The following is a 25,751-nucleotide window of genomic DNA, read 5'->3' as shown; positions in this document are numbered from 1 at the left end:
AAAAAGTAACTACATAATGGTGTGTTCTGTCATCGAATACTATGCAACTATAAAGAGCATTGTTAGTTTAAAAAAATCAACATGGGTTTCTGGTTGACTGACTTATGTTTGATTTTCATTTACTTATTTTGAAACAGGGTCTTGTGTATCCCAGGCTGGCTTCAAACTCACTATGTACCTGAGAATGACCTTGAATTTATGATCTGTGTGTCTCCATGTCCAAGTGCACCATCATGCCCAGTTTGAGGCACTCGGATCTCCTGCTGACTGAGCCATATTCCTCATCTGAGCTGAGTTTTCTATTTGGGGCTGTGATTTCAGGATTCTGATTGGTAAATTGGCTATTTTTCATCCATCTGCTTTCCACCTCCCAAAATTTTTATGTAGGCCTCTAGCCCCTCCCTTACCCCTGTCATGAGGCATTCAATTCACCATATTAATTGACAGCTAAAGCTTAGGGTTAAATGCTTATATGGAAACTGAAGATAAGACCTTGGGTCGAAGAAACCCTGAGACTGAAGCTGACCTCCCACACAAAGCTCAGGCAGCAGAGGACTGAGGCAACACTGGAGGAAACTGTTCACTGACAGCAGAAAGGCTTTGCCTTGACTCTGAACATGAAGGAGTCCCTTACAGATTTCTTCCTGGGACTGGAGAGATGTGTTGTGGGATATTTGTACACTGTGTGAAATACATTGCTGTGATTAGTTTAATAAAGAGCTGAAGAACCAATAGCTAGAAAGAAGTTAGGCGGGACTTCCAGGGACAGAGAGGACTCTGGGAAGAAGGACGGAGTCACCAGACAAACGGAGAGGAAACAGGAAGTGTAACATGAAAGAGAGGTAACACCACATGACAGACTGTAGATTAATATAAGTGAGTTAAGTAATAAGAGCTAGTTAGGAACAGGCCTAAGCTATAGGCCAAGCTTTCATAATTAATAAGAAGTCTCTGTTTCATTATTTGGGGCTGACAGCAGAAAAGAAAGTCCTCCTATAGAGATATCTCCATGATTGAGAGTAAGTCCAGCTCTTTTAGAGAATCCATATTCATTTCCAAGAACCCCTATCAGATGACTCATAACCCAGGGGGTCCAAGGGCACACACACACACACACACACATCATACATACACAGAGACCTGCATATATGCACATAAATAAAATAATTTAGAAAAATATTAAAACAAATTGAGGAGAGCAATGCTGTTCGATTGAATGAATACTGTGAGGGAAACACAAACAAGAAACTGACATCAGAATTGGTCTAGAGTATATGGTTCTCTGATGGTGCCAAGGGAGATCTTCAGCCCATAAGTTGTCCAGAGTGTCTGTCCTTGAAGAGTAAAGAAAAAACTAATTTGAAGGTACATGCTGTGAAAACAGGTTTCCAAACCTTGCCAAACTAAATACACTTCTTAGAAAGGAAACATGAAATCATTGAAAGTAAAGACTCAAAATACAGCTCAGTTTTGGGTCAGGCACACCTGAAGAGAGAATGTACTATCTAGAAGATCCTTCCAAGGCTCAGTGGGTAAAGGTGCCAAGCAAGCCCAGTGTGAAAGGTTTCCATACCCTGATAATTAAGTCTCTTCACTGATAGAGTAATCCAAATCCAACGGAATTAATAAAACCAGGTTTAATCTGAGCAAAGCAATTCCTGGGTGACTCTTGGGAAAAGGAAGCGGGATAGAAATCACATGTGAGGTCTATGGACAGGACCTTAAATACCCTGTAGGCCCGGTCTTGAGGAACTCGGGGGGAGGAGCCACTGCTTGGAGGGCTTTCTCTGAGGGGTGTCTGAAGAGGGTAGCTCCAGGGGAGGAGCTGCCACTTGGCATGGGAGGAGTAGGGCCAAGTTCCCAGCCAAACATCTCGCTGGAGTTCAGAATGGGGTCCGAGCTGGAGATTCCCAACATCCCAGTCTTTTTGGGTATATATGAATGCTGGTTCAAATCTGATTACTTCCTCCTGGCAAAGGACAACACGGGAATGCGGGAGTCAGGAGTCAGTGGGCTCACACTCAGCAGGAGATTTGGGTGAAGAAACATTTGGGTAACTGCCATCTTGGAGACTTCAGGGATCTGTTTCTTGAGGAAGCGGAGAAGGCAAGTTGCCAGGAGAAAAAAATAGATTATTAACATCAGCCCTATAAACAGGGCTAGCCTAGGGAAGAGTGAAGACTGCCAGAAAGAATGGACCAAAGATGTGCCCTGGTCATACAAAAGAAACAAGGGTGAGTGAGCCAGACTCAAGAACAGATATGCCCTTGAGTCTGGAGAGGTGGTACCAGTACTGACGTCCCAGGAGCTTGGGGGTGAGGGTGGCACACCAAAGCGGGGATGATGTGTCCCAGGAGTACCTGTGCCATCACATCTGTTGTTTTTCTGGAGGTGGCAAGTGCCTTCATCATCCTATAAAAGGGTCAATCAGAGCTAAGAGATAATGGAGCTTTTTTATGAGTGGTCATGTGGGTGAGGTCAACCTGTCAGGATTTGCCCGGTTGGTGTCCTCAAAGCTGGTGCAGGGGCTGATGTATCTGGAAGGCCCCCTGCAGGTTGGCCTTGGCACGAGTCTGGCAGGAGGGGTGGACCTCTCTAGGGACTGATCCAGTTGTTAAGGAAGGCAATGTTTGTAGCTTACAAAACCAGCAGGCAGAAAATACAACCGCAACTGCTGCTTTGCCCTCCGATGTTATGGGAGCAGTAGCAATGACTGCTGTATCAGCTGCTCTTTCCCTGCCTGTGCATAAAGAAAAGCAGCACAAACCAACACAGGATGATCTAGACATAGCTGATAGCAGCCTAGGAAAACACTCTCCCCTGGGCGCTGAAGCTCTGCCTAACCCTGACAGCACCATCGTGAGTGGACCCATGTTACAGATTGAAAGTGTCTGTTCCCTTGCCGAGATGATGTGTCTTACAGTTCCCAGATAGCAGAGCTATTCAACGCTGTACAAAATGAGCCACAGAAACCTTCACCTAACCAGCAGGTAATCAATAGTCAACAAGAAGAACAAGTAGGTGACACCACTGAAAATAAAGACTTTGGTTTTCAGAAAGCTAAGTGTGTGCAGTGTACAGATGTTCCTCATGAAGTCACCGAGCAGCCAGGGCTGCTGCAGCCTGTAGAGCGAGCATCTAGTGGGTATGTTGGAGCACACAGAGAAAGTCTAGAGGGAAGCAGTGAGGAGAACGTTGGTGGAAAAGAAACAGCTAAGGATGTGGGTTCACCAGCTGCTGTTCAGCAGGATCCTCACCCTCAGGAAACTGATATGGTCGGCAAGAAGTCAGGCCACAGTCTTCCTGCAATAAATGAGTTAATGATGAAAAATGTGACCAGCTGTCAGAACTTCTAAAAGAGTTCCCTTATGGCATTGAAACTATGACCAGACATGAAGTTTCTGTGAGCCAACAAAAGACACACGAAATCTCAGAAAATCAGACTGGTAGGAAGACCGGTAATGTGTCTGGGGATAGCACAGACCAAATAAAAATTATAGTATTAAACTCAGACCAAATCAAAGAATTAATTCCTGAAGAGGATCAGCCCTGTGACTTAGACAAATTGGCAGAATCTGAGAATAGAAAAGCCGTTACAGAAGTAAAGAGCCCATGTGACTCACAGGTCCTCAGAGAAGAAAGTCATGACCCTGGAATGTTGGACCTGGAGAAAGACAAAATCCATCGCTGTGCTCTGGGTTGGCCCTCAGTGGTACATGAAGGTGTGCCAGTGGCATGGCGGTTCACAGAAGAGAAAGACCAGTGGTCCTTGGAGATCGACAGCTGCAAACAAAGAGCGCAGTCCTGCAAGCGTGGAATCACCATTTCTGAAATTAATCCTATCTCTAATAAGCCCCAAAGTCCTCTGATCCAAGCAGCTGAGAGCCCATTTTTCCGAAATACATGGTGAAAAGGTAAAAACATCCAAAAGATAGCATTTTTTCAATTAACTGTTACAAGAGAGAGAAATCTAAAGCAAAACAGGATAGCTCAGTGAAAATGGAGCAAAAAATAATAATAAAAATGTTTCATCTAAATGTGACAAACCAAATCCCTTAAAAAAGCAATCAAACAGCAACCCCTGAAATATCTCATGTGATAACTTCCAACTCTGATTAAAACACGCCAGCATTTTCTAAACAAGCTTCTCAGGAAAGCCTTCAGAAAAAACACATATTCCCAAGACTCAGGTCCAGGAAAAGCACATGCAGGCCTTTTGCCAAACAAAGACCCATGCAGGAGGAATAGCTTTTTGGTACAGTCAGTGTCACCAGGAAAGAAAAAATTAAAACTCAAAGCCCGTAGCTCCAGACTTAAATATTTTGGAAAAAAGAAAAAAAAAAAGATGTGGAAATAAAAAGGAAGTATGACAAACAAGATCAGAACAAAAATGCTGGAGATGAACTCAAATCGTGCAGTACTCTGGCAGCGCCAAATGGAAGAGCCAGGGTTAAAGACGAGACTGTGCCAAGTTCCGAGTCCTCGGACTCAAAGGGAAGCTCCCCTAAGAGAGACAGAGCTAAAACCGTGCAGGAATATTCGCAACGGCAGAAAGACAAGCATAGTGACCTCACCCTGATGCTGCAAACCCACATGAAGGTGAAAGCAGGGGGGCTGGATAGGTGGATGGCTCAGAGGTCAAGACTGCCTGCCGCTCTTGCAGGGGACCAGAGCTTAATTCTCAGAACCCACATTGGGTAGCTCACAACCATCTGTATATATATTTCAGTTTTACATTTGTTTATTTATTTATATGTGTGTGCCACCACGCACATATAAATGTCAAAGGGAAGCTTGTGGATGTTGGTTCTCTCCTTCCACCATGTGAGACTTGAATTGAACTCAGGTTGTCAGGCTTGGAGGCAAGTGTTTTTACCCTCCGACCCCACAGCCTCATTGTGACATATTCATACATATATATCACTGTCCTCCACTCATATAGCCCCCCTGTTTGGGGATATTTGCTCACACTGTGAACCCCGAGTTAGCACTTGCATTAATTAAATAAAATTCACTTTGGATCAGGAGGCTGAGCTAGCAACTAGTTTACAGGAAGTAATCATAGAGCATCAGAGGGCATCTGGGAGAAATAGAGAGATGCACCAGAAGGAGGAAGGAGGAAGGAGGAAGGAGGAAGGAGGAAGGAGGAAGGAGGAAGGAGGAAGGAGGAAGGAGGGATTTGGAGTGGAATGGCTTTTTTTGTTTTGGCGGAGTGGAAGGACGCTCTGTTTGGGAGATGCCAGCAAGGAGAGAAGGTTAAGTAGGTGCTACTCAACCTTTCTGAGCTGGCAGGTTTTCACCCCAGCCTTTGAATCTCGAGTTTTATTTATAAATAGAACAAAAGAGATTTAGTTAGAGCTACCTTTAGTGGCAGCAACAGAACCTGTGCCTGCAGGAACAGAATTCCCGCCAGGCTGTGGCCTGAGTGGCCAGGCTGTGGCCCGAGTGGCCAGGCTGTGGCCTGAGTGGCAGGGCCTCTGCTAGAAAAGCAGGCCAGTAACCTCGAAGTCACAATTGCTGGCTGAAATAAGCAGCAGATTAAGACGCAGTCGCTGTGTGGAGGTTAAGACCACACTTTGCAGCTACTGTTTCTCCTCTGTTCCCCAAACACTCTCCCTTTACCCCATCTACTTTCACATAGTGCACCTGTGTGCATAGTCACGTGGATGTGAGTGTACTTTCCTTTTTAAATTTTTTATAGGGTTTCTGTTTTTTTTTTTTTTAAACTCTTTACTCTTTGGCTCTTTTGGGGGGCCTGCCACCCAGCTCCCAAATAAATCACATGGAGACTTATTCTTTCTTATGAATGCCCGGCCTTAGCTTGGCTTATTTCTAAGCCAGCTTTTCTTAACTTAAATTACCCTGTCTATCTTTTGCCTCTGGGTTTTTGCCTTTCTCTGTTTCTATATACCTTTCTTCTTTCTCCATGGCTGGCTGTGTAGCTGGGTGGCTGGTCCCTGATGTCCTCCTCTCCTTCTTTTCTTGCTCTTTGATCATCTTTTTCTCCTTCTATATATTCTCTCTGCCTGCCAGCCCTGCCTATCCTTTCTTCTGCCTCACTATTGGCCATTCAGCTCTTTACTAGACCAATCAGGTGTTTTAGACAGGCAAAATAACACAGCTTCACAGAGTTAAACAAATGCAACATAAAAGAATGCAACACATCTTTGCATCATTAAACAAGTATTCCACAGCATAAACAAACATTATCCTAAAATAATATTCTACAACAGGTTTCACTATGTAGCCCTGGCTATCCTGGAACTGTATATATAGATTGTCCTTGAACACACAAAAATCCCCCTGCCTCTGCCCACAGAGTACTGGGATTAAAAGCCTGTGCCAGGGGTTGGGGATTTAGCTCAGTGGTAGAGAGCTTGCCTACCAAGCGCAAGGCCCTGGGTTCAGTTCTCAGCTCTGGGAAAAAAAAAGAAAAAAGAAAAAAAGACAAAACAACAAAAGTGTGTGCCATCAAGCCTGGCAATATGTTTTCACCTTTTTTTTTTTTTTTTTTTTTTTTGGTTTTTCGAGACAGGGTTTCTCTGTGTAGCTTTACACCTTTCCTGGATCTCGCTCTGTAGACCAGGCTGGCCTCGAACTCACAGAGATCTGCCTGGCTCTGCCTCCCGAGTGCTGGGATTAAAGGCATGCGCCACCACTGCCCGGCTGTTTTCACCTTTTTAAGAGTTTGAATAATATTATAACAGCTGGCAAAAACAGAAACAAAACAAAACTATAAACATGTCCTAACCTTGGTCTGGCTCAGAACTGTTCTATATGTAAATTAAGCCTTCCCCTGGAATAAATTAGCATGCCTGATAAGTGTGCAAACAATTCTGGAGCTTGTGTGATACCCTGGCTCCATTCTTTTCTCAAGCTTTATTTAGTTTTATGTGTACAACTGTTTTGTCTGCTTAGTAGGTACATGTGCCATATGTGTGCCTGGTGCCTTAGGAGGCAAGAAGAAGGCATCAGATGCCCTGGGACTGGAGCGATGGATGGATGGTTGTGAACCACCATACTGGTGCTGGAACTCAAACCTGAGTCCTCTGCACGAGCAACGAACACTCTTAACCACTGAGCCATCTCTCCAGTCCCTCATATTTTCTTTTATTAAAACCTTATAACTTGGTGATGCGTGTGCAAATGTGCGCCATGCCATGCCATGTATGAGGGTCAGAGGGCAGACAGTTATGTCTCTCCTTTCACAGAGGCTCTGATGGGGACACTCCAGTTGTCACATTCGTATGGCAAGCTCCGTTACCCACACAGGTGCCTCACAAGCCCAGAAGTAATATTTTTGTTTTGGATTTAGTTAGGAAATCAAACCCAGGACCTATGACATGGTCGGCAAGAGCCATTCCCTGCCCAAGAGCAGATTTTTTTTTTATATGTGTGAAAAGTTTTTTCTCTATTTTAAAAAAGTAATATTTCGGGGCTGTGGACTTAGGTGCCTGTGGAGGGTCCTAAAAATCTGAATAACTTGGGGCTAGCTAGCCTTCTTCCTCTTCACAGAGGGTTATGAATTCAGGGTAGACTTCCAAAGAGTGAGTGCTGTCTTAGCTACTCTTCTGATGCTGTGATAAGATATCATGACCAAGGAAACTTATAGAAGCAGCTCACGGTTTCAGAGGGTGAGACTGCCCTCTACTTACACCTAACCCTCATGTCAGGACTCTGGAGGTGGTGAATTTGCAGGGGTGGTGGTGGGGGATGTGGGGGGAGATAGGGTCACTGGACCTCTTTGTCCCTCTTCCCAACGTGGCTATATCGAAAATTCTCCAGTCTCTGCTTTTTCCCTATTGTGTATCTCTTTAACTGTCCTATTGAGGACAAATGCCCAAGCCTACCTCCGTTAGGGCTGCCAGGCTCCAAGACCTAACCATAACAACTCCAATAACACAAAGACCAGCCTCTTCCTACAGGGCAACTGGAGCGTGGTCATCTGTGAGAGCCTGAACTTCCCCAGGAAGATAATTTAAAAGGTATTCAAATGCATGTCACAAATCCCAGTCAGTATACACAAGCCTCTGAGCAATCTGCTTTTACAGAAAAACGACGGCTAAATCCTCTGGTTCAGTCAGTATAATCTTAAAGCAACGCAGCTGAAAAACACTCAGTACGTCTTCTGCTGCCTTGTGGACTGCCACTGGACCCTAAACTTTTTTTTCCCCTCAACCTTTGAAAACCTTCAAAAACAATGGCAGTCCCAGCTCGGCTCCCTGGCTCTCCCTCCGCGCAGCCGCAGGACGCAGGAGGGTGGACGCGGAAGTAAGCGCGCGCTTCCCGGACTGTTCTACTCCCGGAACCCCGAGAGTGGGGCCTTAAGTGCGCTCGTTAGACTACTTTTCTTTTGCATCAAGACTTAAAAATAAATAAATAAATAAATAAATCTCCATCAGTGGTCGTAAGCTAAATTGCTTGCTAAGTTTAAAAAACATTTCTTAAAACTTTTCCAAACCTCGGTCCTAAATACACCTCGCTGACTAGTGCAAGGATGACAAGGCATTGGAACCTCAGGGACAGAACGCGCGGGTCATTCATTCTTTTGACAATTGAGGGCTTGTCAGACACCAGACTTTTGACGGACAGCTGAGTGTCTATCACGCCAGGAACTGTTCTTGGTGCTGGGGAGATCAAAAAATGACAAGAATATAATGGAATTAAGAGACTAAAACGACACTTCGCACGTTATTTCCCTCTCACGGACTCTAAGCTATCGTTTTCCAGGCTTCCGCCGGGGGATGGACTACAACTCCCATGATGCTTGCGCGCGGCACCTTTTTAGAGGCTTCACTCCGCTCCCTGGCTGCGGAGAGAAGGACTACAGTACCCAGAATGCTCTGCTCCCCCGCCTGGGTGTTTTTGCCTCCCTCTCGGCGTTGAACGCGGTAGTGGCCATCGGAGTGCCAGGCCTGGGGTTCTCGGTGTCCTTCCCCGGGTCACGGGCGAGGCGGCGACTTGACTTCTGGGCGCTGAGCCCGGGCGCGCGCGCAAGTGGCCGCCGTCCTCGCTGCAGGTTCGCGTCCCGCTTTGCTCCGTGCGCGGCTCGGCTCGCGGCCGCCTGGACGGCCCGGGACTGACGGCCCCGGGACAGAGGCGACCGTCGCGGCTGCGGGAGCAGAAGCGAAGCTGAGGCCCGGGGAGAGGCGACAGCGGCGAGAGCGCCCGGGGAGGGGAGAAGGAGAGAAGATGGCGTCGGAGCTGGAGTCCGAGGTGCAGGCCATCGACCGCAGTTTGCTGGAATGTTCTGCCGAGGAGATCGCAGGGGTGAGTGCGGAGCCCGGGAGAGCTATGTCCGGCCCTCGCAGGCCGCGCCCCGGGGGAGGAACAGAGTCCTGGAAATCCCGGAGCGCGCCACTGACTTCGGGTAACAGCCGCGCTGGCCCTGTCCAGTGGGGAAAGGACCCAGGAGGCCATCGAGCCTGCTCCGCGCCCTCTGTGCCCAGAGGTCCCCAGGCCCCCTGTACCTGGAGCCCTCCTTGCCCCTCTTTACCTTCCTCGTCCATGAAGTCTACCACGCTTAGGCCTTTGCCCTTTATGCCGGCTGTTGGGAGACGGGAGGAAGGGAGCGAGCCGCTTCCTAGCGCAGTCGTACAGTCGCCCTACTTTATCTTCTGATCCCTTTTCTTGGGATAAGCAGGGCTGTGTCTGCGCTGAGGCGTGTTGTCCTCACTAACTTTGTTGCTGGGACCGCCCGGGGGCACCCAGGCTGCAAACCGCACAGCCCCGCATTCCCCCTCAGTGCTTTTTTAAAAAGTCGTCTTGCACTTGTTTATTTAGTTAGATGGCAATCTCGGTGCCTGGTTGCAAGATAGTGTCTTGACACGTTTGCTGAGCGTGGAGGCTGGGAGATTTTTTTTTTTAAATCCATAATTTTTCTAGAAGTTGGGAAAAGTTGGACGGAGAACAAACGTTATATAACTTTGAGAAAGCAGCTTTGGTTAACAGATGCAAGCTCGTTAATGATAGAGTTGATCACAGTGTATCAGCAGCCCTTAGGCCCTAAACCTAAGCCATTCAAACTCAGTAAGGACTGAAAATGTAATGTGAACAGTGCTGATGTAAGTAGTAAAGTTATAAAAACAACTTCAACAAACTCAGTGTCATCTTTTGCCAGTGAGGGCAGGGGACACCTATCAGAACAGATTGTCCACAGTGACTGTGAATGGTTCGAACAATTGGAGCCCAGTCTCCAAGGCCTGCAGTTGAAAAAGCTCCTAGAAAATGAGTGACTCTTCAGCACACCACCACACTGCATGTTTCGGGCAGTAGCTGGGGGATGAGGCTGTTGAGTGTTTGAGGTGAATTGGTACGACTAAGGAAGTTCAGGTGGAAGTGAGTGAGAGAGGGTAAAGGTGATACATTAAAAAAATACATTGTTGCCTAACGAGTCTTTCTGAGTTTTTGGTTGTTTTGTTTTTAAGACTAAGGTGTGCAGCATGTTTTCCTGTACTTTGTGTGAAATTGCACAACCCAAGGCTTTTCAGCCCCATCTGCCTTTGATTTATCAAAGCGATTTGGAAAAGGAGATGAAAGCCTGCCCTAAGAAAACAGGAAAATAAGTAACAACAGTAATTTGGTATCCTTTTCTAATTGTTATCAAGTCTGTTTGTGTCAAAGTAGTGGGGTTTTGGTTTGTTTGGTTTTTTTCTCTCCAGTGAATTTTTTGCATCTGTGGGCTAGTGAGGCTAGCTGTGTTACCCCATTCTAAAACTGGTGAGAGTACCCTCAGTTTGTTGAGGTTCCTGAGGAAGCCATTTACAAAACCGGTGCTGGCGGCTGTTGCTCTTAAGTGGTGAATTTTCAAGCAGATGGAGTGCAGGAAAATAAGGGAAATGCAACAAAACTTTTTTTTTAAATTTATTTCTAATTATGTGTATTTGTGTATGTCTGTCGGGTATGAGCACATGAGTGTACTGCACCATGGCCACAGGCATCGGATCCCCAGTGTGGGTGCTGGTTGAAGAGTACTATGTGCTCTTAACTGCTGAGCTATCTCCAGCCCAACAGACCCTTATCAACTTGTGTCTTTTTGAACTTGTGAAGATCTCCGTCTGAGCTCACGTTACTTTTTGCTCAGTTGACTTTTAAGGGGCTTTCTTTTGTAGATTTATGAAATGAAACTTTAGGAAGTGTAGTCTGAAGGCAGAGAAGTCCTGTAAATAGAACAGATGGACATTAGACTCAATGCCATACTCAGCTGTATAATCTCACCCAGCATTAGTTACATCTAGAGGGCTTTACTGGGGGTATTTAATTAGGATGCCAAATACTTTAACATTGTTCTTTCAGCCTTAGGCTCCAGCATGGCCCTTGACCACAGCTGAAAATTAACAGGACATTTTCTCTTAGGATAAAAGTAAATTTTAGTCAGTTGTGGTGGTGCATGCCTTTAGTTCCAGCACTTCTGAGGCAGAGGCAGGCAGATATCAGTTTGAGGCCAGCCAGGGCTATATAATAAGAGCTCATCTCAAAAAAAATTTTTTTTTTTAATTTTAGAGAAGATTAAACAGAGAAAGTAGTTATTGCAGAATTTAGACTTGCGTAATTGGTAATTCTCTAATACCAATTCCATTTTACTTAGTAAGTACTGATGCCTTTTGTGTCATTATTTTGAAATGGGCTTGCTGTGTGTCCCAGGCTAGCCTTGAACTCAGAATCTTCCTGCCTTAGCCTCCTGCATGCTGGACTTGCAGGCATGTGACACCACACCTGGCCTATGAGTAAGTCGTGAACACTTTATTGACACAATGTATCAGGCAGAGGAAAGACTTTGCTATTGCTTCCATTTCAACGAAGCTGACTCTACACTTGGGATTTTAGAGATCACCGAACCCAGCTGCGGTCAGTCTTCTCTTTCTTGGTAGAATTGATTCAAGTATGTTCTAATAGGTGATTATCATTTAGGAAGACACGTATTGTTTTTCCCCAAGCATGAAATAAATCTAAGCTGTGTTGGATGGTGCATATCTATAATCCCAGCACTCAAAAGGCTGAGGCAGCAGGGTCACATGGGATTGCCAATCCAGCCTGTGCTATATAGGTGATCCTTGTCTCCAAAAAGAAATTTGGAGCTGGGTAGATGGCTCATTCAGTCAAATGCTTTTTCATGCAGGCATGAGGACTTGCGTTCTCCCCAGCACCCACTTAGAAGGCCAGGCACAGCAGTGTGTGGCTGTGGTCCCAGCACTGGGGAGCAGGAGACAAGCGCATCCCTGGGGCTTGCTAACAAGCTAGTCTGGCTGAATGAGTGGATCCCAGATTCTGTGAGAGACTTGTTTAAAATAAGGCAGTGAGAAATTGAGGAAGACATCGGATGCCCCTCCCCCTCAGGTATCACGTGCACACACAGCAGATGAGAGATTTCAAAAATTTCTTTCATGAACTTGAATTTCTGTGTCTGTGTGTTTGTGTATGTGAAGAGTGAGTTGACGTGCGTGCCAGGCACTCTTGAGGAGGTCAGTGGACATGATGTGGAGTCTGTTCTTCCCTTCCGTCTTTATGTGGACTCTGGGGATTAAACATAGGTCACCAGGCTTGCCAGGCAAGCTCCCTTAACCAATGGGCCATCTTGCCAGCACTCATTATAGACATTTTGTGTAGAGTTTTGTGGGTGTGTTGATTATTTCTAGCTTTAACATTGTGAATAGTCTTAGGGAGGTACAGCACACACTGTATGGTTCAGGGTTATAGAGTGCATTCCTAGAGTTGTGTGGCCATGACTTCCCTTTCATAATGTTTTCATCATCCCTCCAAAGGAATATGTCCCTCTCCATTTTCCCCCAGATCTCCAAACTCTAAACAATTGCTAATCTATTTTCTGTTTCCATAGATTCATTTATTCTGGACATTTTATATAAATGAGACCATACAATGTATCTTATGGTTTTTCTTCTTTCTTTTCACAGATGTTCATCAGTGTTGTAGAATGCATTGATACTTCATTCCTTTTCATTACCAAACAGTAGCCCCTTGTACAGATGGATATAGCACATGAATGGATATAGTTTTATCCATTCATGAGTGGATGGATATTTGGGCTTTGATGCTTTTTGGATATCCGGAATGAGCTACTGTGAATATTTGTGTAGAGATTTGTGTGTGCACTTTGATTTCTCCTGGCCATGTCCCTAGGAGTGGAGCTGCTGGGTCATATGGTAATAACTCTTTTGAGGAACTGCCAGCCTGTATCCAGAGTGGCTGCAGCATTTTATAGTCCGTCAGCAGTGCGGGAGGGCGCTCAGTTTTCTGCATCCTTGCCAGCACTTGTCTGCGTTTTGATTATTGCCATTCTGTTAGGTATGAAGGACTTTCTCATGGATTGCACTTCCGTTTCTTACTTGATCGTGATGCTAAACACATGTATGAGCTGATTGCCCATTTCTGTGTCTTTGTACCTACCCTCTTAATGTAGTTTTCCTCCAGTTCCATACTCCATTTCACTAGTAGAGATTGCTGTTTTATAGCTAACTCACATGTTGTGTGGCCTTGTTTGAAAGCAAACCAGATGTGCTCAAAAGATGCAGTTTTAATCGGCCGTAGAATACTTAGATGCAGTAGCAAAGAAAGCTGACCTCTAGGGACTCTCTCGCTTTGCGTTTCTATTTTATGTATGTTCTCATTCCGAGGCTTAAATTTAACATTCAACAGAAGGAGAGCTGGAAGTGTTGTCATGGCTTGTTTGCTTTAGTGGGATGAGGTGACAGTTTCTTTACTTGTAAGGTGGTAAATGCTGGTCCGTGTATCTGAGATAAGGACAAACCAAAGTGCAGCCAAGTTGGAAACCCAGTAATGTTTCACATAGAAACCTCAGCTGCATTTAGCAGGTGAGAACTGGTAGGAAAAGCTGTTGATTTTATTTTGAGAAATATGTAAGCAATCATTGTGAGAGATAATCCAAAGTTTTTCTTGTTTTATATGATGATACATGTTAAGTTTAATCAGACAAAGGTGCCTGTAATAGAGTCCAAATACTAGGTGGCTTTTAATTGTTCACACAACAGTAAAAAACTTTTGTATTTGTTTTGCAATATTGAGTACCTGGGCCTTATGAGTTCTGTACTACTGAACTACACCACCAGCTCCAGTGGTATACTTCTAAACAATGGGGAACATATGTCAGCCTTTTTAGTTAGGTTTTGATAATAAAATGATTTTTAAAATTAGATACTTGTCCTACTAGTGACATGCTTCATAATAGCCTTAACTTTTTTCTTTCCTTTGAGATTTTTAATTTTTAGTTCTGTGTATGTATGTGTGTTCATGTGTCTGTGCACATGTGTGCAGATGCCCTCAAGAGGCCACAAGATCCCCTGGATATAGAATTACACGTGTTGTAAGCTGCCGGTGAGTGCTGGGAACTGAAGTTGGGTTCTCTGCAGCTGCTGTCCCTGCTGCAGCTGAAGCTTCCTTTTTATCAAACCTATGGACAGATGTGATCCATCAGTTGCTGGAGCCACAATAAATACTACATCATTTCTTCTAAGAACCGTCTTATCTTGATTACAATTCTGCAAAAGTGAGCTTTTAGCAGAGATGGGAACATAAAATAAGGAAAACTAAAATTTTTTCATTCTTTTAAAATAGGACCCCATGTGGTTCAAACTGACTTTCATTCCCTAAATAGCTGAATATGACCTTGACTTTATGATATTCCTGCCTCCACATCCCAAGTGCTGGAATTACAGGCATTACATTCCCCCACCTATTTCACCATTTTAAACTTAATCTTTTTTTAAAATTCATGTTCTCGTTCATTACTCTCGCCCCTCTCAGTTTTTTGTTTGTTTGTTTTTGTTTTTTGAGACAGGGTTTTTCAGCCCAGGCTGTCTTGGAACTCACTTTATAAACTGGGCTGGCCTTGAACTCACAGAGATCTGCCTGCTTCCGCCTCTGGAGTGCTAGGATTTTCATTCATTCTCTTATGCTTGCTTTCTTACCATAGTGGAGTTTAGGTGCAGGGCCTTGCTCATGCTACACAGGTGCTCTACCCCTAAACTATATCTCCAGTCCTTTCTTTCTTGAAAAATCTGTTCAAGACATTTCTGGCCAGATTTGCCACATGTCTTTACTCACAGCACTCAGGTGGTGGAGGCAGGTGGATCTCTGTGAGTTCCTCATCTACATAGGGAGTTCTAGGCTAGCCCAGGGCTATAGAGTGAGAACCTGTTATCCCCTCTCCAATTTTTATTTTATTTTAAAATGTGTGTGTGTGTGTGTGTGTGTGTGTGTGTGTGTGTGTGTGTGTCTGTAAGAGTATATTTACATGAGTGCAGGTACCAGCAATATCCAAAAGAGAATGTTGGATCCCTTAGAGCTGGAGTTGTAGGTGGGTGCTGGGAACCAAACTCTGGTCCTGTAAGAACAGAGAAATACATGTTTCTACCTTCTGAGCTATCTCTCCAGCCCCTAAATTTATTTTTTAAGTGAGTATGTATGCATGCCTCTTTTTGGTTTTTCAAGACATGGTTTCTCTGTGTGACAGTCCTGGCCGTCCTGGAACTCACTCTGTATCCAGGCTGGCCTTGAACTCACGGAGATCCGCCTACCTCTGCCAGAGTACTGGGATTAAAGGCATGTGCCACCACTGCCCAGCTATAATTTGTTCTTACTCGTCCTGTCTCCCACTGAAAATATGCTTTTAAATAAAACCTTAGTATTGTCAGTTAAAATTGTATTCAGCTTTCTTACTTTTTCATTCATAAAATAACCCGTATAGGATAATTTGATAACTTTTCTTCTTATCTTGGCTTACCCGACAATGGGTAAACAATTGGACATTTACCCTTGGATGTAGCCAGTACAAATGTCATTTAAAAACTCAATAAGTCAGGTGTGGTGGTGCAGGAGGCAGAAGCAAAAGGATCTCTGAGAGTTCCAGGCCAGCCTGGTCTACATAGAGAGTTCCAGGATATCCAGGGCTACATAGAGAAACCCTGTCTCAAAAACAACCAACCAACCAACCCTCAGTAAGATTCCACTACTTGCCCTTTTTGTAACTGTGGAGCTTAAACGGTGTGTGTGCGCGCGCGCGTGTGCATGCTCACTTAGTGTGCTCCTGCGTGTATAACATTGTGATTTAAAGCTACACTTTAAAGGGGGAGAATCATTAGGATGTTGGGATTTTTCTCCTAAGAAGTACTGTCATTTGAAAAATAACTTAGTCCCTTCCTGCATGCATAAAGCAAACAGGAAGGTAATGTTTGGAAAGTTCACGATTACTCAAGTGGTAAAAACTTTGTTTGCAGTCGTGGCCTTTCAACCAAGCCTTATGAACTAAGTGTTTATATTTTTAGCAAAAGTTCTGTGGAACATGAGATTGACTAAAAAGTTAAATACACCACCTCACGAATATTTAAAATATTATTTTTAGAAGAAATATGTGGGCTGAGGATTGTGTAGATAATAGCTAAATGAAGGCCTTACATTGACTTATTTATTGTGTATGAGCTTTTTTCCCGGATGTATATATGTGTAATCATGTGTATGCCTGGTGCCCTTGGAGTTCCGAAGAGGGCATCACGTACCTTGGAATTAGAGTTATGGATGGCTGTGAGCTACCATGCGGGTGCTGGGAACTGAACCTGGGTCCTCTGCAAGAGAGGCTGGTGCTCACCGCCTCTTGTCATCTCTCCAGCTCCTTACACTGACGTCTTCAGATGCTAAGCATCACTTCTTCATAGTCCCTTTAATTCTTACCCTCCTGCTGCTGCCTCAGGAGCTCTGGATTACAGGTTCACGGATGGCACCGATGGCACCGCCAGGCTTGAGCTGGATCAGGAGTTCCTTCCCTCCCCCTGTTGGTTTTCAAGTCAGGGTTTCTCTGTGTAGCCCTGGCTGGCCTGGAACTCGGAGATCCGCCTGCCTCTGCCTCCCGAGTGCCGGGATTAAAGGCATACAGCATCATATCCAGAAAATAGAAGTCTTTTTTAACAAGTCTGTGATTGCAACCTAAGTAAACACTGGGTTTGTGAGTTGTGTTAGCAGTTCAGTTAACTGTTTTAGTAGAAGTGAGTCATTTTATCTCATGTTTTGAGGTTTATAATCTTTTTCTTGGCTTAGAGCCAATATGGCACAAAGAAGTTTAAGAGAGCAGTGGACACATGGTTGGAGGAGGCAGGCTGTGTGGCGAAGGCCAGGGAAGGCCAGGAGGAAAGAGGAAAGGCAAGGGAGTGCTTCAGGGGGCCTGACCTGGGCTGCAGGTCTGGACTGCCCCTGGCTTTCTTTCCCTGTGGGCATCTCTCTGTCTCTCTGGAATGTGAGTACAGTCTAACCCAGTGCTCACTGGGTCACCCCTGACAGAAGGGGAGGGAGGTGGAAACTGGACTAGAGGACACCTCCTAGGAGGCAGAGCATGCACATTGAGTAGTTAGAAACAGCCGTAGGCAGAGGAAGTAAGCCAGGAGGACTTGGTGGGCCATCTCAGGGGCTGGACCTTAAATGTAATGGGAAGCTGTATGACATGTTCATGTTGGTATTTGTCAAAAATTACCCCAGTAGTGAGGTTAGAAAAGTTCTCAGAGGGACAAGGCTGATGGGGTCCCCAGAAAGGACATGGCTACACTATGATGGGATTGGGTGAGGGGTTCTATAGAGAGAGAAATGGATGGATGCTTGTCTGATGGTAAAAACAGAGCGATGATGTTGATCGGAGCAGGAGGAAGATTCTCAAGTTTAAGTACTTAGGTAAACGCTAAAGTGGCGAGGTAGAGGGACAGATTTTGGTGGTGGTGGGCATTTTGAGTTGGTACTTGTGAGATATCCGGATATATAGGTAGTTGGAAGCAAAAGATGGGGCACAGAAAAGGGAGGTGTTTTGGTTTTTGATCTGGATTTCGGGGGAGAACAAAGGGGAAAGGATTTGTAGAGAGAAGTTTATCAGAGAAAGAAGCCATAGTCAATAGGTCAGGCTCTTGTGGGATGACATCCGTGAAAGACACCACACACACACACACACACACACACACACACACACACACCACACACGTCTGTCCATCCAGGCTCTTGTAGATGTTTCCTCCTTCTGCCTTTACCAGGATCCTAGAGATTGAAATCAAGTCATCAGGCAAGCACTTTAACCCATCTGGCCAGCCCAGATTAAAATTTTAATGTATAATAGTATAAACAAAATATGATTATTATTATCTTTTTACCAAAAAGGAAGTTGGGTATAATTGCTCAAATTAGCAGTCCATTGACCGACCTTATTTAAAACTTTGTTGTTTTCTTTTTCTAAAGAAATGGCTGCAAGCAACTGACCTCACTAGAGAAGTATACCAGCATTTAGCCCATTGTGTGCCCAAAATCTACTGCCGGGGTCCCAACCCTTCCCCACAGACGGAGGACACACTTGCACAGCATATCTTGTTGGGACCGATGGAGTGGTACATCTGTGGTGAAGACCCTGCCCTGGGATTCCCGAAGCTTGAGCAGGCGAACAAGCCCTCTCATCTCTGTGGCCGAGTGTTTAAAGTAGGGGAGCCTACATATTCCTGCAGGTAAAGTACGACAGTTCTCTGAAGCCTTCAGATTTTTCTTTCCAAATTTTGAAATCTATACATTTAAAAGTCCATACCATCAATACATACAGTTGAATAAACTGATTTGGGGACGGATATTCATGAAATGACTTTGCAGATCAAGAACCAACCTGTCACCAGCACAGAGAAGCCCTAGGTGGCTTCCATCTCTATCCTGGCTGGAGTTTCTCCCTTACCCTTCTGCTTACAGTGATTCTTCCTGATGCTCACATTGTTCCGGAGTTGGCTGTGGAGACCCATCACTCTGGCTCCTTTGTTCCTCTCCTCTGCCTTCATTGACTTTAGGGTGCTGCTTCCCTTTCTGGCATGATGAGATACCCACAGCTTTCTGTATTTGCTGTGACCTATATGGAGAATCAGTCATTCCTCCAAGGAGTTTCTTTTTAATTGGGAATGGTAGAAAGTAGGATATGTTTGCTATGTGGGCTTAGTAATACAAAAATGACCTTAAAAGATTGGTGAAATTGAGTCTGTAAGAAAAGAAGGAAGAACATGCCCTGACCCCTTCTGACTTTCCATGCTTATTATCACTGCTTAACATTCTGTCTTTCCAGAAATTCTCTGTGCATAGTAGGCATCATGCATGCATGTGTATACATATATGTACAGACAATCTTAACCATAAGTATGCACACATATGGGCTGGCAAGGTGGCGTAGTAGGTAATGGTGTCTGCTGCCAAGCCTCATGAGCAGTGTTTGACCCCAGAGACCAGTGGTGGAAGGAGAGAGTACACTCCATGGTACTCCAAAGCCCACACTCATGTGCCCATGCACACCAAGCAAAGTAATGTAAGGTAAGAGATATGTAAGTCAGGTACGGTGCACGCCTCTAATCCCAGCACTCGGGAGGCAGAGGCGGGCAGATCTTTGTGAGTTTGAAGCCAGTCTGGTCTACAGAATGAGTTCCAGGACAGCCAGGGCTACACAGAGAAACCTTGTCTCAAAAGAAAGGATAGAAATATGTACACAAAACTCAATTTTCTGTTTGACAAGCGCTTAGCGTCTTTCCATTCAGTTTACACAGATAAATAGTATTCCATTGTGTGAACATACTGTTGATAGAGACGTTGTTCAACTTCTAAAAAACATTTTGCTGTAAAATTTAAAGGAAGCTAATTAAGGCGTCTGAGTTTCCATGTTAGTTTTTCCCTATTAGCGTGGTCAGACTATCAATTCTGCTTGTACTCTACAGTGAAGCACTGTCAGAGCAGGTTCTTGGTATTATAAAGATCACTTGGAGTGTGCTGCTGATGTCTGGAGAATAGATCTTCTTCAACCTTGTGATTGACAGATAAGGAAGCTGCGTTCCAATGGCTCCAGCAGTGTCCTTTGTACCCAAAAGATACAATTCCAATTGCACATTTGTATGTCTTTAAAGTCTGGCTATTACCCTCAGTCTTTACTTTTTTTCCCCTCATGATCTTGATACTTTTGAAGATTACAAACTAATTATTTTTGAAAAAGTCCTTCAATTTTGTCTGGTAAGTGGACCTTGCATCTTTGGCCAGATTGCCACAGAGATGAGGGATCCAGCCCTGTTGTGTGGGCTGCGGTTCCACTGATCACTTGGTTACAGTGCTGTCTACGGGCTGTTTCTCCTCTGAAGTCACTCCCCCATGTAGTCAAGAATCAGTGGGAAGCACTTCGCTCTTCCCTCCCCTTTCTCTGTCTGCCACTGTGGCTCTCCTTTTCTCTATCGAGCTTTGGTTTCCTTGGTTTTTAATATGGTTGCAGGGCTAGGACTTGAACTTCAGATGTGTTGATCCACGTGCACTGATGTAGTACCGATTTTTTTTGAACTTGCACTCTGTGTCCTAGCCTCACACAGTAGGAGCCTTTAGTGCTCTTGGCTCTTTTTGATGCTGCCAGTGTTCTCAAAATACTTACTTAGTGTCTGGCACAGGAGTGCTGAGCAGTGATGGTGCACACCTTCAATCCCAGCACTCAGGAGGCAGAGGCAGGTGGATCTCTGCGAGTTTGAAGCCAGCCTGGTCTACAAAGAGAGTTTCAGGACAGCCAGGGCTACACAGAGAAACCCTGTCTGGGGGACAAAAAAAAAATGCCACAATGACATCTTAGATTTCTCCCTGTCTGCCTTGAAATCAACCATTTTCCCAAGAAACTGGTTTTCTTAGTAGAGAATGGTGTTTAGCATGAAGATAGTGGCTGGGTAACCCGTGTGCTCCTTGCTTTGGGGTGTCAGTACTTCTAGACCCTCTCATGCTCTGTATTCTATCCCTGTCCAAGCACTGAAATCGGTATCTGGGGCTACGGTGATTTCTCCAGGTCTAGCCCAACCCCTCAGGGTTCTTCCTGGGTTGTGCACTCCGGCAGGAGGAACTTGAGTCCCATCATTTCATGGGTGCAGCCAGACATTCCTTGGCTTTTGCCACCCAGCTGTGTGTGATCACTCTTCTTACCCTGTGCAGGGACTTTCTTCTGACCAGTTGTTGGGGCATGTACAAAGTAATTCTTACGTTGGTGTTTGTAGAGCTTACTCCACAACCTAGCCTTCCTGGTGTGTGTCTGCTGGACATCTGCCTTGACCAGAACCCAAAGCCCCGGCTCTCTGTCTGCTGGACTGAGTGTCCCTGTGACACTCTATCCACATCACTCTAGGAAGCTTGCCGAGCCTAGCCTAACCTCTGATCTGTGGTGACTCCACATCATCCTCTGTCCTTAGGCAGGGTCCTCAAAGGAAGGAACAGAGCCAGTAGAGTGTGGATACATTACAGAAGAGTTTGCTAGAATGGCTTACATGATGGTGTCTGGGGAGTCCAGAAGTGGCTGGCTCCACGCTGCACCCAGCAGCTGCCCAGTCCATGAAGCTTCATACGTCACTACGACCAGTCTGGTCCCGAGGACCTGGATAACTCCCAGGGAGTCCACTGATCTTCTGCCCATATCCGAGGCCTAAGAGGCTGGAGTCCAGATGAGTGGGGATGGCGCTGCGGCAGGGATAGCCACACTCACTCATCCAGGAATGTGGGGCGCTGGGTCACATTGCACACACAGCTGGGGAGCAGAGAGATGAATGCTGGTACTCAGCTTGACTTCTCCCTTTTATTCAGCTCAGGACCCCATCATAAAGATTGTGTGCCCGCATTCAGGGTGGATCTTCCCACAGTCTAAACCTCTCTGGAAACATCCTTATAGACATACCCAAAGATCTGTTTCACAGTCAAGTTGACAGTGAAGGTGACCAGCATATTTCCACCCCACGCTCATGCTGCCCTCGGCTGCCTTGACCACAAAGCTCGGCTGACCCTCCTGACCCTCAGCCCTGCTCAGACTTTGTCTGGAGCACTCAAATGCCCTGGGGCTCGCCTTGGTTGCTGCTCTCTTGCTGTTCAGCCCCTCATGTTTCATCTCATCGTGCTTGTTCTCGGTGGCCACGATGGTGGGGTCGTTGAGTCTCTGTCACTCTCCCGGAGCCAGCAGAGGTCCATCCCAGCTGTGTCTGAGCTCACACAGGCCGCTGTGTTTGCTAAGCGCTATCTTCCGACAGGACGGAATCCTGTTTAATCCTTCCATAGCCTCGGAGATGATATCCTTCAGGAACCTGAGGGTCAGTGAGTGAGTTTCTTCCCTAAAGCACATCTGATACAGAGGAAGCCTCAGACTGTTTCCGGTTCCCCTGCTATATGCCAGAATGTGAGGAGAGTCGCCTCCACCCCGGCCTGCCGGCAGTCAGTTAGGAACAGTGTCAGATCTCACAGGCTGAGGTCTCAGTCCTACAGCCATCTCTGACTACTCAATTCCGAACCCTCTATCCAGGATGGATTGACTGGCAGTTGGGATTCCTTTTTTTTTTTTTTTTTTTTTCTCGGTTTTTCGAGACAGGGTTTCTCTGTGTAGCTTTGCGCCTTTCCTGGGACTCGCTTGGTAGCCCAGGCTGGCCTCGAACTCACAGAGATCCGCCTGGCTCTGCCTCCCGAGTGCTGGGATTAAAGGCGTGCGCCACCACCGCCCGGCTGCAGTTGGGATTCCTATGGCTCTCTGCTTGGGTTTAGTTAATTTGCCACAGGGGATTGTATTCCTCAGACTATGATAAAGCATATTGCAAAGGATACAGATGAAGGGATGTACAGGGCAAGATCTGGGAGAACCTTCTGTGCTCTCTGGGCATGCCTTCCCCCAGGTGGTGAGCATTCTGGAAGCTCTCCACGCTGTGTCCTTTCTGGTTTTTATGGCGCTTGGGTGAAGCTCGCACAGTCATGTGGAATGTGATTGAACGAAAAGGGTAAGACCTAATGCTCATAATAGACTCAATGGGAAGATCCTTAAAGCCTGTCTGTGTGGAGTCTTCTTGGCCTTGAGCATTCCTTTGGGTGGTATAGGGCAGGACGCTTCTAGAATCTCCACTTAGGAGCTACTTGGAGAGTTTCTTCATGGCTGTCTTTAAGACAGAAAGGCTGGGGTGACTAGAGTGTATTTTCAGTTCTGATGACCTGGCTTAGAGAAGGGAAAGGGTGAGAGGGAGGCAGGAGAAGGGCAGAAGGACTATGCATTCTGAGGCCTGAAGCACCTCAGGGTTATTCCAGTCGCTAGGAAGCATGAGCCAGAACATGGACAAAGCCAAAATCTGTGTCTTGTCACACCAGGCCTCTGACTAGAAAGCCCTTTCTTTCTCCTCACATACCAGTAGGTTAGGAGTTTTTCACTCATCTATAATGAAATGAGGGAAAATGGGCTGGTTGTTTTTTGGTTTTTGTTTTTTTCATGCAGCTAAATTTAAATGCTTAGACATGTACTTTGTTGTTAAAAATACATGATGGTGGCTGGAGATGGCTCAGCAGTTAAGAGCACATGCTGCTCTTGCAGAGGCCTGAGTTCTGTTCCCAGCATCCATGTCGGTCAGCTGGAAGCTACTGATAACTCTAGTTCTAGCGGGTCTGACTCCGCTCTCTCCTCTGCAGGCCCCTGTACTCAGGTGCACATACCCCATGCAGATACACAGAAATACATACAATTTAAAATGCTACAAATACGCATCTGAAAACGTATGATATGCTGGCAAGATGGCTCAGCAGTTAGGGTGTTTGTCACCAAGCCTCAGAACCTGAGTTCAATCTCAAGACCCACATGGTGGGGGGAGACAGAGCCGACAACTGTAAGCTGCTCTCTGGCCTTCACATGGGCACCGTGGTACACAGGCGTGCACACACACACACACACACACACACAGACATGCACACACACACACACACACAGACATGCACACACATACACACACACAGACAGACACATGCACGTGTACACACACACACACACAAATGAGTACATAAATAATAGTACATGAGTTGATGATAATAAAAGTTTTGTTTTTGAGCATTCTTGTTTTGTTTTTGTTTTAATGGACTCTCCTTGTGGGCTCTGAAACTCAGAAGAGGCAGCTGCTGCTGGGAACTGTTGTCCCTAGTAAAGGCTGGGGAGTTTCTGATAGAGGAAGAAAACACAACTCTATCCAGTTTCCTAGGTTCTCTGTCACCCCTAGAGAAAGAATTCTGAGGCCAAGGAATTCTGATGGGTTTTATTACAGAGCACAAGTAGGGCGTACAGGCTTCTGGAGAGAGTTGTGTTGCTGGCATTTTAGACAGCTTAGGTGAATTCTGAGAATGGGTCAGGATTTCCCCTGTAGGGTTCGCTCTTTCTACCTTATGTGGGGTTCTCAGGCCTGTCAGGTATATGACGGGAACGGCTGGTGTGGCAAGGCTGAAGATACGGAGATGCCATTCTAATGAAGCGAGGACAGCAGTCACCTCGGCTGGCCATGTGGGTCCAGCCTCTGGGGTGGTGCTGTGGTTTAGTGTTACAGCAGCCCAGGGTGGCCTGCTGTAACACAGCTCTGAAGTTGCATCAGCAGCTAGCCTCCGTGCAATTTGACCGTTAGGAGAAAATCAAGTTGTGTTGTGGTACTGCTCTCTGTTTCCACACAGTACATACAAGTTTAGTACACAGACAGCATACTTGGGCTGTAGAAAGAACTGTTGGGAACGCAGATCCATGGACTTGGCCTGAATCCACAGCTCTGTCATCCCAAGTCGGACTGGTCTATGAGCTGCTGTTTCCCAGTTGTGAAATACTTGTCTAGTGCCTCAAACGTAACAACAAATGTTGTCAGTCAGAAACCTGTGCCACTGTTCAAAATACAGGGGACAGTTGAAAGTGGTATTTACTGCTCTCACTTGACGTTCCTTTAATATTGCTATTACTTTACTATTTCCAATTCTTTTTTTTTGTTTTTTGTTTTTTTTGTTTTTGTTTTTCGAGGCAGGGTTTCTCTGTGTAGCTTTGCACCTTTCCTGGATCTCGCTCTGTAGACCAGGCTGGCCTCGAACTCACAGAGATCCGCCTGGCTCTGCCTCCCGAGTGCTGGGATTAAAGGCGTGCGCCACCACCGCCCGGCTATTTCCAATTCTTGTTCAGTGGTATTTGTCAACCTTTTGAGAATGTTCTTTAAATTAAGGATAGAAAAATTCTCCCATTCTGGGTTTTGCAGCCTCAGACATTCACTCTTGAACCCAGTTGGTCATAGGGCAGTTGTTGCCTTAATATACAAGACATCTGCCCTGGCATGGTAGTGCATGCAGTTAATCTCAGCACTCAGGAGGCAGAGGCAGACAGATCTCTGTGAATTCAAGGGCAGTCAGAGCTACACAGAGAAACCCTGTCTTGAAAAAAACAATGATAAAAAAGCAAGGTTAAATAAACAAGGTATCTAAGTCTCTTAGGAACATTTGCCACTCCATTCTTTGGGAATTTCTTTTACTTTTACTGTCTACAACCAAATCGGCAAACCCTCAGAACTGTCTTGAATTGGTTATGGGCACTAACCCTGATGGCCTTTACCCACTAGAGGCTAGCCTGGTCTACATAGTGAGTTCCAGGACAGCTTGAGCTACGTAGTAAGACCCTGTCTCGAAATAAACAAATTAACAAGAAGAGCTCAGCACTCAAGCCCGACCTTCATTTTAGATGCCTCTTCACCAGAGGGTTGTGAGCTGTGACTGAAGGGTGTGTTAGCTCACTAGGTCGAGTCTTCCCAAGCCTGTGCAGAACTGGACCACTGGGGCCAAGTGTGTGCTGAGAGGCTGGTTCCCTCGTCCACTCCAGGATGAACACAGAACCTTTGTGCTGACGTCACTGAGCAGAGGTCTGCAGGGTTGGGGCCTGCTGGTACCTACTATTTTGGCACTTCTAGAAG

The 25,751-nt window shown here is 45.7% G+C and overlaps 1 protein-coding gene and 1 pseudogene across 2 annotated transcripts in view; both read left to right on the top strand.

Annotated features, from left to right (window-relative positions):
• Positions 1–8,275, top strand: part of LOC131926157 (retroelement silencing factor 1-like) — a 29,133-nt pseudogene extending 20,858 nt beyond the window's left edge.
• Positions 8,276–8,884: 609 nt separating this feature from the next.
• The window catches only part of Ubr2 (ubiquitin protein ligase E3 component n-recognin 2), an 87,405-nt gene continuing 70,538 nt past the window's right edge, over positions 8,885–25,751 (top strand). For both annotated transcript variants that reach the window (XM_059281492.1, XM_059281491.1), the window contains exons 1-2: positions 8,885–9,270; positions 18,241–18,500. In XM_059281492.1, coding sequence (XP_059137475.1) covers positions 9,193–9,270; positions 18,241–18,500 — 338 coding nt within the window. In that variant the 5' untranslated portion in view covers positions 8,885–9,192. The remainder of the gene's footprint in view (positions 9,271–18,240; positions 18,501–25,751) is intronic.

Source organism: Peromyscus eremicus, chromosome 16_21 (genome assembly GCF_949786415.1).
Source record: "Peromyscus eremicus chromosome 16_21, PerEre_H2_v1, whole genome shotgun sequence".
Lineage (NCBI taxonomy): Eukaryota > Metazoa > Chordata > Mammalia > Rodentia > Cricetidae > Peromyscus > Peromyscus eremicus.
The sequence above is the reverse complement of the archived record's forward strand: the minus strand, read 5'-3'. Positions and strand labels throughout refer to the sequence as shown.